Source organism: Saimiri boliviensis, chromosome 2 (genome assembly GCF_048565385.1).
Source record: "Saimiri boliviensis isolate mSaiBol1 chromosome 2, mSaiBol1.pri, whole genome shotgun sequence".
Taxonomy (NCBI): domain Eukaryota; kingdom Metazoa; phylum Chordata; class Mammalia; order Primates; family Cebidae; genus Saimiri; species Saimiri boliviensis.
The window spans coordinates 194,556,963-194,569,989 of NC_133450.1; the positions used below are offsets into that span (position 1 = coordinate 194,556,963).

The 13,027-nt window shown below is 40.2% G+C and overlaps 1 protein-coding gene across 4 annotated transcripts; it reads left to right on the forward strand.

Moving 5' to 3' along the window:
- The first annotated feature begins 95 nt into the window (after positions 1–95).
- ZNF189 (zinc finger protein 189) lies at positions 96–12,596 on the forward strand. 4 transcript variants are annotated; one of them, XM_074395110.1, is made up of 3 exons: positions 96–421; positions 1,156–1,240; positions 9,358–9,875. In XM_074395110.1, exons 1-3 carry the CDS (start codon positions 389–391, stop codon positions 9,498–9,500), a joined length of 261 nt encoding a protein of 86 aa, XP_074251211.1. In that variant the 5' UTR covers positions 96–388; the 3' UTR covers positions 9,501–9,875. The 4 variants fall into 4 exon arrangements, with proteins under 4 accessions (XP_074251211.1, XP_003940148.3, XP_074251210.1 ...); XM_003940099.4 differs by lacking the exon at positions 9,358–9,875 and adding an exon at positions 9,882–12,596 and having other exon boundaries at positions 120–421; positions 1,114–1,240; XM_074395109.1 differs by lacking the exon at positions 9,358–9,875 and adding an exon at positions 9,882–12,596 and having other exon boundaries at positions 121–421; positions 1,159–1,240.
- Positions 12,597–13,027: the final 431 nt, after the last annotated feature.

Below are 13,027 nucleotides of genomic sequence, written 5' to 3' on the forward strand. Positions count from 1 at the left end.
GCTCTTTCGGAGCATGACGGGAGTTGTAGTTGAGTGGCGTCCCGGGAATGATCCGGGTGACGCCTTCTGGTCCGGGGGCGGGCGGTCACAGCGCTACTTGGCTGAAAGGAGGAGGCACTGGCAGCGGGGAGGAGGCTCTTGCGAGGCCTGAAAGGCTGCGCAACAAGACAGGAGTGGGGGTTGGGGTTCGGGGTTGGGGGACAGCCAGGGATCGGGTCTGATATGCTACTGGGGTCGTGACCGCCTGGGGGCCGAGGCAGTCACTGGCCAGACCCAGCCAGGGATCCTCGTCTTCGTCGGGCCTAATTTCCAGCAGCCGGCTAGGCCTCACCGGAGGCTCCTTTCCGTGCGGCCACCCCCAATTCCTGCCCCTATTCTCTGGCCGGAGATGGCTTCCCCGAGTCCCCCGCCGGAGCCAAAGGTAAGTAAGCACCCCCCGGGATCCCCGTTGTCTCGCCACTGCCCCAGCAAGGCGCACCATTGCTTTCTCCCCCAGGCTCCCCACCAACCTCCTGACCGCCTCTTTAGGACCAGCGCCTTGCAAGGAACTCCCCACTATTGAGCTGGGGTGCGGTTCGCGAACAAACTGCCCACTGGCTCCTTTTTTTTTTTTTTTTTTCTTTTTCTAGAGAGACTTTATAAATCTGCTTGAGAAAATGAGTAATTCTCCAGACTAGCTCTCTCATTTGTGAGTTCTTCAGGTGAAGCACCATTTTTGACCTTCCCTTGTGTCTTCTGTTCCTGGCACAGTGCCTGGACCCAAAGTATACGCTTAGAGAACCTCAAGGAATTGCATAGAGTCACAAGCCAGTGCAAATGGAGAATTGTAGCAGGTAGTGAGATGAGGGAAGCTTGGAGAGGCCGTGGGGCAGTTCAGTAACATTAAACTGTTAGGGCATAATTATTAAATCAGAAAAGCCTTATCCTTAGGTCCTTTCTAATCTGAGATGCCTGTCAGTTACAGTTCGTTCCCAGAATTGGGCACCATATGGAACTTTCAGTTATCATGTTCCTCCTGGCCTACTTGGCCCTGATAAGTGATTGCCTCTGCCACTTTCAGTGGTAGAATTGTCCTTGAGACAAGAACTGACTGCAGAAATCATACTATTTCAGGGGTTGCTGACATTTGAGGATGTGGCTGTGTTTTTTACCCAGGAGGAGTGGGATTATCTGGACCCAGCTCAGAGAAGCCTGTATAAAGATGTCATGATGGAGAATTATGGAAACCTGGTCTCACTGGGTAAGAATCTGCTGTTTCTCTAATTAAAATATCTTAAGAAGGTAGAGAGAAATCAGACTAACAGAACATTTGGACGGAAACCAGTACCAAAACTGCTTTGTTCTAAAGTTCTGATTCAAACCTTTAAGCCATTAATTGTTTCCATAACTCTGATCCCTAGATTGCTTGCAGTCACCAAAATGCAAGCCTTTCCGGCATCCTGTCTCCATAATCTCATTCCCATATCGTTCTGTACTTTCTATCCTGGCTCATCCTCCCACAGCTTTCCTCCCACCCTTTTTCACTCTGCCTTCTGGAGCCCCTGTTCCTCTTCACATAATGTTCCTTACCTCCTGGCCTTAACTGAAACCTGGCACTTTCCCAAGGACATCATTTCTCTGGCAGTTTTTCAAGTGGGGGCTGCTTATCCTCCCACATCCTCCTCCTTCCCCATCCTTTGTCTCAGTGTTGGAAGGGAGAAGTTATTGTTCTCCCGGCTTTTAAATGCTGTCCCCAAAGCCTTCGTTTCCCACCTTCAGACAAAATCTCTCCTTTGAGATGTCAGCAGTCTTGCTTTTTCCACTCAGTTTCTTTTCACTATCTGTCCACTTTTTGTTTGGTCCCTCACACATTGCTTTGTCACATGTTTCATAGTGTAACTCCTGCCATGGATGGCCCAGTTCATTCTTCAGCCTCAGTGGATCTTACTTCAGGGACTCTGCTTTCCAATTTTATTCAGCGTCTTGCAACATGGATCATATCAATTTTGTCATAACAACCAACTCCTAAATCCCAATACCCTATTCTCTGACCAGTTATTTGGCAATGGAAGTTTATTGACTGTAACTAGACAAGGGTAACCAAAAGAGACAGGCTTTCTCTCCTTGTGGAGCTTACTACAATTGCTCTGTCTTTCCTACTCCTTTCCACTTAAACCCATTCATTTATTAACAATGTAGTAATGACGTCTCTGTGTTTTCACCAAGGTGTCCATCCTCTCTGGGTCTGCCTCCTCATCTAATCACCAGCAAGCTCTCTTACCAGCTTGTCTTTATTCTCTACTTAAACTTCAAATCCCGTATTTGTTATAAAATGCACCTTTTCCTCTTTGCTGTCCAAACTGCTAAACACAGCAGAAGAAATTCTCTAGTCAAAAGGATTGCTATCCTGTATAAAAGTATGGCTTTTTTCTTCCGGTCTCTACTGGGTTTTTATATCTTAGCAATATTTTTTGTCCTTGATATGCTCACTGCCCGATTCTATTTAGTGGCTGTTCCAAAAGCTTTCCATCATTCAGTAGTGACGTCATCTTCTGTTTGTCAGAGAAAATAAAGGCCCATAAGCACAAACTCTCAACTTCTCTGCCTCTTATCTACACAGTTAAAGCTGCTCTCATCTTCTCACCTTTCCAGAAACTTACCAGTCATCCTTTTTTCCCTTACAGTTTCAGTCTCTATTTCTTCTCCCTTGGTACCCTTATTCTGATGATTGGTACGTTCATAGCTCTTCCAATAGGAAAAAGGAGAAGAAAAAAGAGAAGTCTCTCCTATGAGCCAGTCTCCCTCTTGCTGCTGCCTGTAATTTGCTACTTGTTCTTTTCATAGTTAAGTTTTTTTAAGAGTAGTCAATGTGTGTTCTGTACTTCTTTACCTCCCCTTGTGTCTGAGCCCCTTTGCCCTGTCTCCAATACTCCCCTTAAATTGTTTAACAGTGGTCTGTAATAACGTCATTGTCAAGTGCAGTAGACTCTTTTGGGACCTTATTTTATTCTATCTCTCTATGAATATTGGAAACTCTTTATTGTTTCCCTCCATTGGCTTGCATTCTCAGACTTCCCCTCAGTGTGTACTCTTTCCTTGAGGGACCTTACCTACACTCAGATTAGCAACCACTCTGTAATGATAAGTCTCAAATCTTTTTTTTTTTTTTTTCCGAGACATCATCAAGCTCTGTTGCCCAGGCTGGAGTGCAGTGGCGCAATCTTGGCTCACAGCAACTTCCACCTCCTGGGTTTGAGAGATTCTCCTGCCTCAGCCTCTTGAGTAGCTGAGATAACAGGCATGCACCACCACACCCAGCTAATTTTTGTATTTTTAGTAGAGACGGGGTTTCACCATGTTGGCTGGGCTGGTCTCAAACTCCCGACCTCATGTGATCTGTCCGCCTTCGCTTCGCAAAACGCTGGGATTACAGGCATGAGCCACTGCGCCCAGCCCAAATCTTTATTTCCATTTAAGAAAGGTAATGGGGAACCTAACTACCTATGTTTAAATACTGGTTCCATTACTTTCTTAGCCTTGTAACTGTAGTGATTTAACTCTCTTTGCCTCAGTTTATTTTTTTTTATTTTTATTTTCCCAAGACAGAGTTTCGCTGGTTACCCAGGCTGGAGTGCAATGGCGCGATCTCGGCTCACCGCAACCTCTGCCTCCTGGGTTCAGGCAATTATCCTGCCTCAGCCTCCTGAGTAGCTGGGATTACAGGCACGCGCCACCATGCCCAGCTAACTTTTTGTATTTTTAGTAGAGATGGGGTTTCACCATGTTGACCGGGCTGGTCTCGATCTCTTGACCTCATGATCCACCCACCTTGGCCTCCCAAAGTGCTGGGATTACAGGCGTGAGCCACCGCGCCTGGCCAGTGTGTGTGTTTTAATATGCCATGATGTCTCTCAGTCACTGCCAGCTTATCCATACATTAATAGTATTCTGGTTGAGAGAACCAGATAAGTGCCCAGCCCTACCTTTCTCTAAAACTGCAGCATGTGAATACCACATGGACAAGGTATGACAGTGTGCCCATAGGTGATCTTGTACTTGTCTTATTTCAACTTAAATACAGCTTTCCATCATTCGTCATTTCTCCTCCCACAGGAGTCTTTTCACCCTCCTCAATACACCCTATCTCCATCCTTTTGGTGAGAGCTTCCGTGATGAGAGATCACTATTACTCTACTGTTGCAATGCAGTATTCTCTTCTACTTCATCTTACTGCTGTTCATAATGCAACTCTGGACTAGCTTTATAGTTTTGGCTTTTCATTTATACTTTTCCTTTTCAAGCTGATTAAAAAAATTTTTAATAGCTACATTGATAATACGGTCGATAGCTTAATATCTCAGATCATGGACATATTCCATTTTCATAACTCTTTCAGTCTACTTGAACCCAGATTGGATCTTAAGAGAACTGGAATGGCTATATGTACAAGACCTTGAATTTACTGTTTGTCTTCTTTGGTTATAGTCTTTTTTAAATTTGTTGAATTCATTAATTCATTCAATGAATAATTATCAAACACTGTGCTACACCCTAGAAATTTTAGTTTTTGACCATTCTCCCTTTCTGTTATGTCATCCAGGAAAACTGTTCATTTTATAGTCTGTTGGCTAGCGAGATTGGCAACTATGGTCCACAAGCCAAATCTGGCACATTGCCTGTTTTTGTAAAGAAAATTTTATTGAAACACAGACATCCCCATTTATGTGTTGTCATGGTTACTTTTATGCTATAATGGCAAAATTGAGCTGTTACAACACTGACCCTATGATTCAGAAAGCCCAAAGTATTTGTTGTCAGGTTCTTTACAGAAAAAGTGTGCCATTTCATATTCTATACTGAAGTTTATTTACTTCTACTTTCCTATTTCCTTGCTTTCTCTCCCTCCCCAAAGCTATGATGTTATTAAAACTGTTTGATTTCAGATTATAGAAATCAATTCAAACAGCTTAAGACAACAAGGGAAATTCCTATAGGGATGTCTTATAGACTATATGAGCATGATTACAGCTGGACGTCAGAAAAGGACTGAAACCAGAAACTGAATCATTCTCAGAATGTCGGGAATTTACTATCTGTCTTAGCTCAGGCTACTATAGCAAAATATCATAGACTGGATGACCTAAACAGTAGGTATTTATCTCTCAGTTCTGGAGGCTGGGAAGTCAAAAATCTAGGTGATTGCAGACTCAGTTCCTAGTAAGGGCCCTCTTGCAGGCTTGTAGATGGCCACCTTCTTACTGTATGTTCACATGGCAGAAGGAGAGAGACAGAGAGAGAGAGAGAGAGAGAGAGAGAGAGGGAGAGAGAAAGAGAGAGAGAAAAAAAAAAGAAAACAAATGTTCTGGTCTTTGTTCCTCTTTTTATAAGAACACTAATCCCATTGTGGGTGCCCCACCATCATGACCTCATCTAAATTTAATTACTTCCCAGAGGCCTCACCTCCAAATACCATCACATTGTGGATTAGGGCTTCACCATATGAATTTTTGGTGGGAACACAAACATTCAGTCTATAGCACTGTCGTACCTCTTTTTTCTCCTTGACAGTTTAGTCTTTCCTCCTATGTTCACATACTATCATCCTTTTGGCTTCTGGTTTGATAGGCTACAACTCTAGCTACCTTCAGAATAACTAGCGATTTCAGTTTCAATTCCAGGCTCTTTGGTGAGACCCACTTTGAGTCAACTATCTACTGTAGAAAAATTAGCCATGACCACAGGATGGGAAGATACTGTATAAGCATTGCCAAGCCCAGATCTAATGGATAGTCATTTCAAGGCTGCTCTGTGTGGAAGCTTTACACCTGTTTTCTTCACCTGCCTATCCTGTTGACACATTTATTTTTATGCCAATGTCATTATTTTATTTGCTTTAACAATATATTACATTTTATGTCTAGTAATATAAGTCATTCTTTAATAATCTTTTTCAGGATGTACTTAACTAGTCTGCCTTCTTGTTAAAATTTAGATTTTTTGACTTTTTTAATGGTTCATACGATTTTTTGATTGGAATGTGATTAGTTTCATAGATTAAAAAGCATTGAGATCCTTATAATACTGAATCTCTTTAGCCATTTGGTTGACTCTGTTTAACTGTCCTTTCGTCTTTCAGAAAAATGGTATGGAATATTTTTATGGATCTTACACATTTCTTATGTTTATTCCTAGGTTTTGTGTTTTTTGTTACTATTGTGAAGAGCTTTTATCATTTCTCTATAGTATTTACCAACTTTTTTTGTAGTAAGAAAATGCATTTTAATCTTATTATGATTATATTTTCATTGGCTTCTTTCAGGAATTTCAGGTATACATTCATGTCATCTTCATATAATGATAATTTTGTCTTATACTTTTGGATGAAATTGACGGAACAGTATCCACTGAACTATTATTATGAAGAGACTGCCTTCTCACAAAGAGTTTACAATCCAGTGGAAGAGAAAAACAAATAACAAACAGTTAAAAAGTGTAGTAATAATAGCTATAATAGAGTTATGGATGAGGGCTGGTATTAAAAAATAGAACACTAAATCTATCTGGTAGACTTAGTAAAGGCTTTATAAAGGAACTGTTGCTTTAAACTTAAAGATTCCTTTGAATCTTAAAGTGAAACCAAGAGTTTGTCAGGTAAACAGTGTTGAGGGACATTTAGTAAATGAGATATGCAAAGATAAGATATAAAAGACTGTAACACAAGCAAATTGCCTACATAAAGTATGATAAAGCAGGTAGGAGCGTGAATTGGGGCATAGAGACTTGTGTCATGAAGATTTGTATCATAGCAAAGAGCTTTGATTCGATCTTAAAGGTGATCGGGAGCCGCTAAATCTACAGGTGATGAGATGAGTAGAATTCCATTTTATAGAGATCTCTTCTGGAATCAGTGAGGCATATATAATGTGTTGGCAGCTCGAAGACTGGAACCAAAGATTATAAGGCAGCTACATGATTGTGAGTTAAAAGGTAGGTGATAGAAAGAAATCTAGGATTTGGATGATTGATTAACAGTGAGAAGAAGGGAGACATATAGCAGGATGATTCCTTTTTTGGGACTGTAGGATAATGGATGATGGTGCCTCTCAAGAGATAATTAAAGGTGAGAAGAGACATGACAGCAGATGATGATGACCATGTTAACTGTGAGCCCTTTGTGAGGCATTTAACTGGAGATATTTGGAGGGTGTATGTACAGAACAAGTAAGGATGTAAATGTGGGTAACAATAACAAAAATCAATTGACGAAGAGAAATAAATGAGGGAAATTTATCAGAAAAGGACAAAGAAGTAGGGAGGGAAATAAAAGAATGTAATAGTGTAAAAACCAAAAACAGATAATGTCAAGAAACCAGGTGGTCAACAGTGTCAGGTGCTGCTAAATAACATAAGGACTGAAAAATGCCCATTTTAGGCTGGGTACGGTGGCTCACCCCTGTAATCTCGGCACTTTGGGAGACCGAGGTGGGTGGATCACCTGAGTTCAGGAGTTTGAGAACAGACTGGCCAACATGGTGAAACCCCCTCTCTACTAAAAGTACAAAAAAGTTAGCCAGGCATGGTGGCAGGCACCTGTAATCCCAGCCACTAGATTCACCAAGAAGGTGAATCTTGGGTCTTATATTGTTAGAGAGTTTAGAATCACTTGTACCTGAGGTATGACTTTTCATAGATGGAAAAAAAAAAAAAAGCCCCTTTTTTAAAAATTTGAGTCACTGGTGATCTTATAAGAAGTTTCTCTAGATGCTGGAAACAGAAACCAGATTTCACCATAGGTTGTAGAATAGATTGAATGGGAAGAGGTTGGGCCGGACGCAGTGGCTCACGCCTGTAATCCCAGCACTTTGGGATGCCGAGGAGAGTGGATCACGAGGTCAAGAGATCGAGACCAGCTTGGCCAACATGGTGAAACCCTGTCTCTACTAAAAATGCAAAAAATTAGCTGGACGTGGTGGCACATGCCTGTAATCCCAGCTACTTGGGAGGCTGAGACAGAAAAATTGCTTGAACCCAGGAGGCGGAGGTTGTGGTGAGCCGAGAATGCGCCATTACACTCCAGCCTGGGCAACAAGAGCGAAACTCCGTCTCAAAAAAAAAAAAAAAAGAATGGGAAGAGGTTGGGCATGAAAAATATAGGAAATAGAAAACTATGATGTTAAGATTTTTTTTTTTTTTCAATGCTTGGATTTCATAAAGAAAAGGATTTCAGGTTCAAGATAAAGTTAGACATATTTATGTAATGGTAGGAAAGTGTCATTAGAGAATGTACATTGAAGAAAGAGGAAAGACTGGGGATAATTAAGAAACTGCCCAGAGGTGAGTGGGATCAATAAAGGGTGGATGGATTACCTTTGCATAGGAGTGGGATATATCCTTATGTACCATTGGCAGATAATTTCATAGGTAGAGGACAGAAAGCTGAGGGAATTCTTCTATCTTTTTTCATTATGTGAAAGAAAATACAGTCCACTGAAAATGAATTTGAGAGGGGACATTATACGTAGCCTTTAGAAGAAATAAAGTTTCTAGTTGTTTCTTAGGGGAATAAGGGAAGGTTTTTTTAGAATAAAATAATGACTGGTTTGGAGTAAGCAAATAGAAAATATCAAAGATGACTCCATAAGAAATAGAGAGAAAAGAGGATGTATGAAAAAGGAGCTTGTTTAGGGCCAAATATAAATTTGATCATAATTGAATCTTCTAGCCAAATTTTCTAATATCTATTCCAGCAAGAGATGGAAAATCAGGAAGATGTCAGAAGCAGGCCTAAATGTACTATATGCCAGTCTGTTATATCACAGACTACTATGCTGTCTTTTCTTCAACACATGCAAGATTTTCATTTCTCAGATGTCATGCAGCCTCTCAGTTGGAACAAGAAGGTGAATCTTGGGTGTTATATTGTTAGAGAGTTTAGAATCACTTGTACCTGAGGTATGACTTTTCATAGGTGAAGTCATAAGCTACCACAGACTGCCCTTTTTTGTTGTTACGTCCAAGAACTGTGACCATGTTTCTTAGTACTTATTTTACTCTGTATCTTGATATCATAGGCTCTCTGTCCCCTAACCCTTTATTATTGTTTTTAAAAGCCATTTTGTCTCTTTCTATAGGAACTGCTTTTTACTTAATATTTTCTTTATCATATTATTTTCTTTCCCCATTTTTACTTAACATCCATTCCATTTGGCAGGGGAGCTTCATGTCTTATCTCTGAATCCTGGTTGATTACATTGTTTCTGGAGTGCTTTTGATGGGCAGTGAATAAATGCTTGTTAATGAATGAGTTATTGTTTCCCCTAGTTCTTTGTCTTTTATCTTTCTTAGCATCTTTTTAAAATTATTATTCTTTTAAGTTAGGCCTCACTCTATTGCCCAGGTTGGAGTGCAGTGACACGATCATGCCTCGCTGCAGCTTTGACCTGTTGGGTTTGAATGATCAATCCTCCTGCTACCTGAGTAGCTGGGACTACACGTTTGCGCCACCATGCCTGGCTCATTAAAAAAATTTTTTTTTTTTTTTTTTTTTTTTTGTAGAGATCAGGTATCACTGTTGCTCAGGTTGGTCTCAAACTCCTGAGCTCAGGTGATTCTCCCACCTCAGTCTCCCAAAATGATAGGATTACAGGCATAAGCACGATGCCCAGCCATTAGCTTTTGGTCCCTTCTGTTAATTATTTGGTCTGATCACATTCCAATAATGCTTTCTCATCCTAAATTTTCCTGAACTTAGTGGGATTTTTTTTCATCCTATCCTGTTTTCCTTGATGGACTGATTAATCCCACTTTGTCTTGATTTGTTTTCTCTGTTTGCCCACCTTACTTTGTTTCTCCTTGCCTTAAAGACCTTGATTGATTTTTGTATTTCCTGTTTATTATTCCAGATGTTTTGAACAGAGATAAGGATGAGGAGCCAACTGTAAAACAAGAAATTGAAGAAATTGAGGAAGAAGTGGAACCACAGGGTGTAATAGTTACAAGAATCAAAAGTGAAATTGACCAGGATCCTATGGGTAGAGAAACCTTTGAACTTGTTGGTAGGTTAGATAAACAAAGAGGGATCTTCTTATGGGAAATACCAAGGGAATCTTTGACCCAGGAACAGAGAATGTTCAGAGAAAACACTAACATTATCCGTAAAAGACCAAACTCAGAAGAGAAATGCCATAAATGTGAAGAATGTGGAAAGGGTTTTGTCCGCAAGGCCCATTTCATTCAACATCAAAGGGTCCATACTGGTGAGAAACCTTTTCAGTGCAATGAATGTGGGAAAAGTTTTAGTCGCAGTTCATTTGTTATTGAACATCAGAGAATTCACACTGGGGAAAGGCCCTATGAGTGTAACTACTGTGGAAAAACCTTTAGTGTGAGCTCAACCCTTATTAGACATCAGAGAATCCACACTGGAGAAAGACCCTATCAGTGTAATCAGTGTAAACAGAGCTTCAGCCAGAGAAGGAGCCTTGTTAAACATCAAAGGATTCATACAGGTGAGAAACCCCACAAGTGTAGTGACTGTGGGAAAGCCTTCAGTTGGAAATCACACCTTATTGAGCATCAAAGAACTCACACTGGTGAGAAACCTTATCACTGTACCAAATGTAAGAAGAGCTTTAGTCGAAATTCATTGCTTGTTGAGCATCAAAGAATTCACACTGGGGAAAGACCCCATAAATGTGGTGAGTGTGGGAAAGCCTTTCGATTAAGTACCTACCTTATACAACACCAAAAAATCCACACTGGGGAGAAGCCTTTTCTTTGTATTGAGTGTGGAAAAAGCTTCAGTCGGAGTTCATTCCTTATTGAACATCAGAGGATCCATACTGGTGAAAGACCTTATCAGTGCAAAGAGTGTGGGAAAAGTTTCAGTCAACTTTGTAACCTTACTCGTCATCAGAGAATTCACACAGGAGACAAGCCCCATAAATGTGAGGAATGTGGAAAAGCCTTTAGTAGAAGCTCAGGTCTTATTCAGCATCAGAGAATTCACACCAGGGAGAAGACTTATCCATACAATGAAACTAAGGAAGGTTTTGATCCAAATTGCAGTCTCGTTATACATCAGGAGATCTACCCCAAGGAGAAATCTTATAAATGTGATGAATGTGGGAAAACTTTTAGTGTTAGTGCTCATCTTGTACAACATCAAAGAATCCACACTGGTGAAAAGCCCTATTTATGTACTGTCTGCGGAAAAAGCTTCAGTCGGAGCTCATTTCTTATTGAACATCAAAGAATCCATACTGGTGAGAGACCCTATCTGTGCAGACAGTGTGGCAAAAGCTTTAGTCAGCTTTGTAATCTTATTCGACATCAGGGTGTTCACACAGGTAATAAACCCCATAAATGTGATGAATGTGGAAAGGCCTTTAGTCGGAACTCAGGTCTTATTCAGCATCAGAGAATACACACAGGAGAGAAACCTTATAAGTGTGAGAAGTGCGACAAAAGTTTCAGTCAGCAGCGCAGTCTTGTCAACCATCAGAAGATTCATGCAGAGGTGAAAACCCAAGAAACCCATGAATGTGATGCTTGTGGTGAAGCCTTTAATTGCCGCATTTCTCTTATTCAGCATCAGAAATTGCACACAGTGTGGATGCAATAAATGTATAGCAATACATAAGCTCAATTTGATTTGAGACTAGTTACCCAAGTGCAGTTTTAGTATGGCTCAACATGGTCAGATTTAGTGATAAAGCAAATTCTCCTTGGCCTCAGGCAAATGATTTCTAAAGATTCTGTGAATAGTGGACAACTACCCATGAGCAACTGACTTCCATTACTCTTTGTTTGGTGATCATAGAGAAAGACTTGGTAATTTATCTAAGTATCTTTAATAAATTTTCCAGTAGAGAGATTAAACCCAGGTTCAGAGCATGAGTGCTCTGAGGGACAAAGTTGAATTCGTATAAGGGAGCTGGAGCAGCTGATGTTGGAAAACTGAGAATGATGATTCAAAGAGTCTTCTGTCACATCTCATATTGTGGTTCTTTCAGTTCCATGATATGTTTGGCTCTGCATGCCAAAGTCCAGTGATTAAGCATATATAAGTTGTCAAGGAAACAAAGCCCAGATGTTTTTGAAACCAATGTACAGTTTTTGTTATTGTTTAAGAAAGCCAGTTGTTTGGCATGTGAGTTAAAGGCGGTTCCATTAAAGGCGGTTCCAATGCCTAATGGTTCCCAGATCTATGAAATGAGTGGACCATTAACTTTATATGTAAAGATTATGTTAGTAATTAAGAAACCTAACAAAGGTGTTACCAAGGAACCTTTGGGAGTGCCTTTCTGTTTTTCAAGATGGACCCAAAAAAGTGGAGGAAGATACTGTTCTTTTGTGCCCTCCTATCTGTGGAAGATATTTGTAGACCTATGTGAATAAGCTTATTCCTCCACAACCAGGTGCATATAAAAGTGTGCATATTTTGATTGCCAAGAATTGGAAATAAAAAGACCTGGAGTCTATGCTAGGAAGCTGAGATATTTTGGTATTGCATGCAGTTAAAAATCCTTATTTCTTGTTCTAGGGCTTCCCTTAGTTAATGGTCATTATAAACTATTAATTCATCTGTTTTAATCATTAAAACCTGTTTTGTTTTTTGCTTTGTGTAAGAGTTGTTACTTTAGTGTAAAACCAATTCTGTCAAACACATTACTGTGTTTTTAAAATTAGAATCAAAGATAGGAAGGAAATTGCTCTCATTTGTTCTGCATGTGACTCCTTAACCTTTTCTGGAGTAGTTCAGCTAAACCAAGTTCTTTAGTTTCTGAGTATAGAATTCCAAATTACCAGAATTCAGTAATTCCAGCTTTCTAATAGTTTGAGCAGACGACCCCTCCCTTTCTCCTGTACCTGAGTCATTTTAAAAATTACCTCCAGACTTTCATCTTCCCATCTCTTTATGTGTGTGCCTGCATGTGAGTGTAGAGATTATGGTATGTGTATAGAAAGATACCTATCTTTGTGCACTCCCTTATTCAAATTAGGTACTCATAGTTATGATACAGTTGACATATCAAAATAATTTGTA

Coding starts and splice junctions, on each gene's coding strand:
- ZNF189 (XM_003940099.4), top strand. CDS start 389: ATGGCTTCCCCGAGTCCCCCGCCGGAGCCAAAG. Junction 422..1,113: donor GTCCCCCGCCGGAGCCAAAG/GTAAGTAAGCAC, acceptor ATACTATTTCAG/GGGTTGCTGACATTTGAGGA. Junction 1,241..9,881: donor TGGAAACCTGGTCTCACTGG/GTAAGAATCTGC, acceptor TTATTATTCCAG/ATGTTTTGAACAGAGATAAG.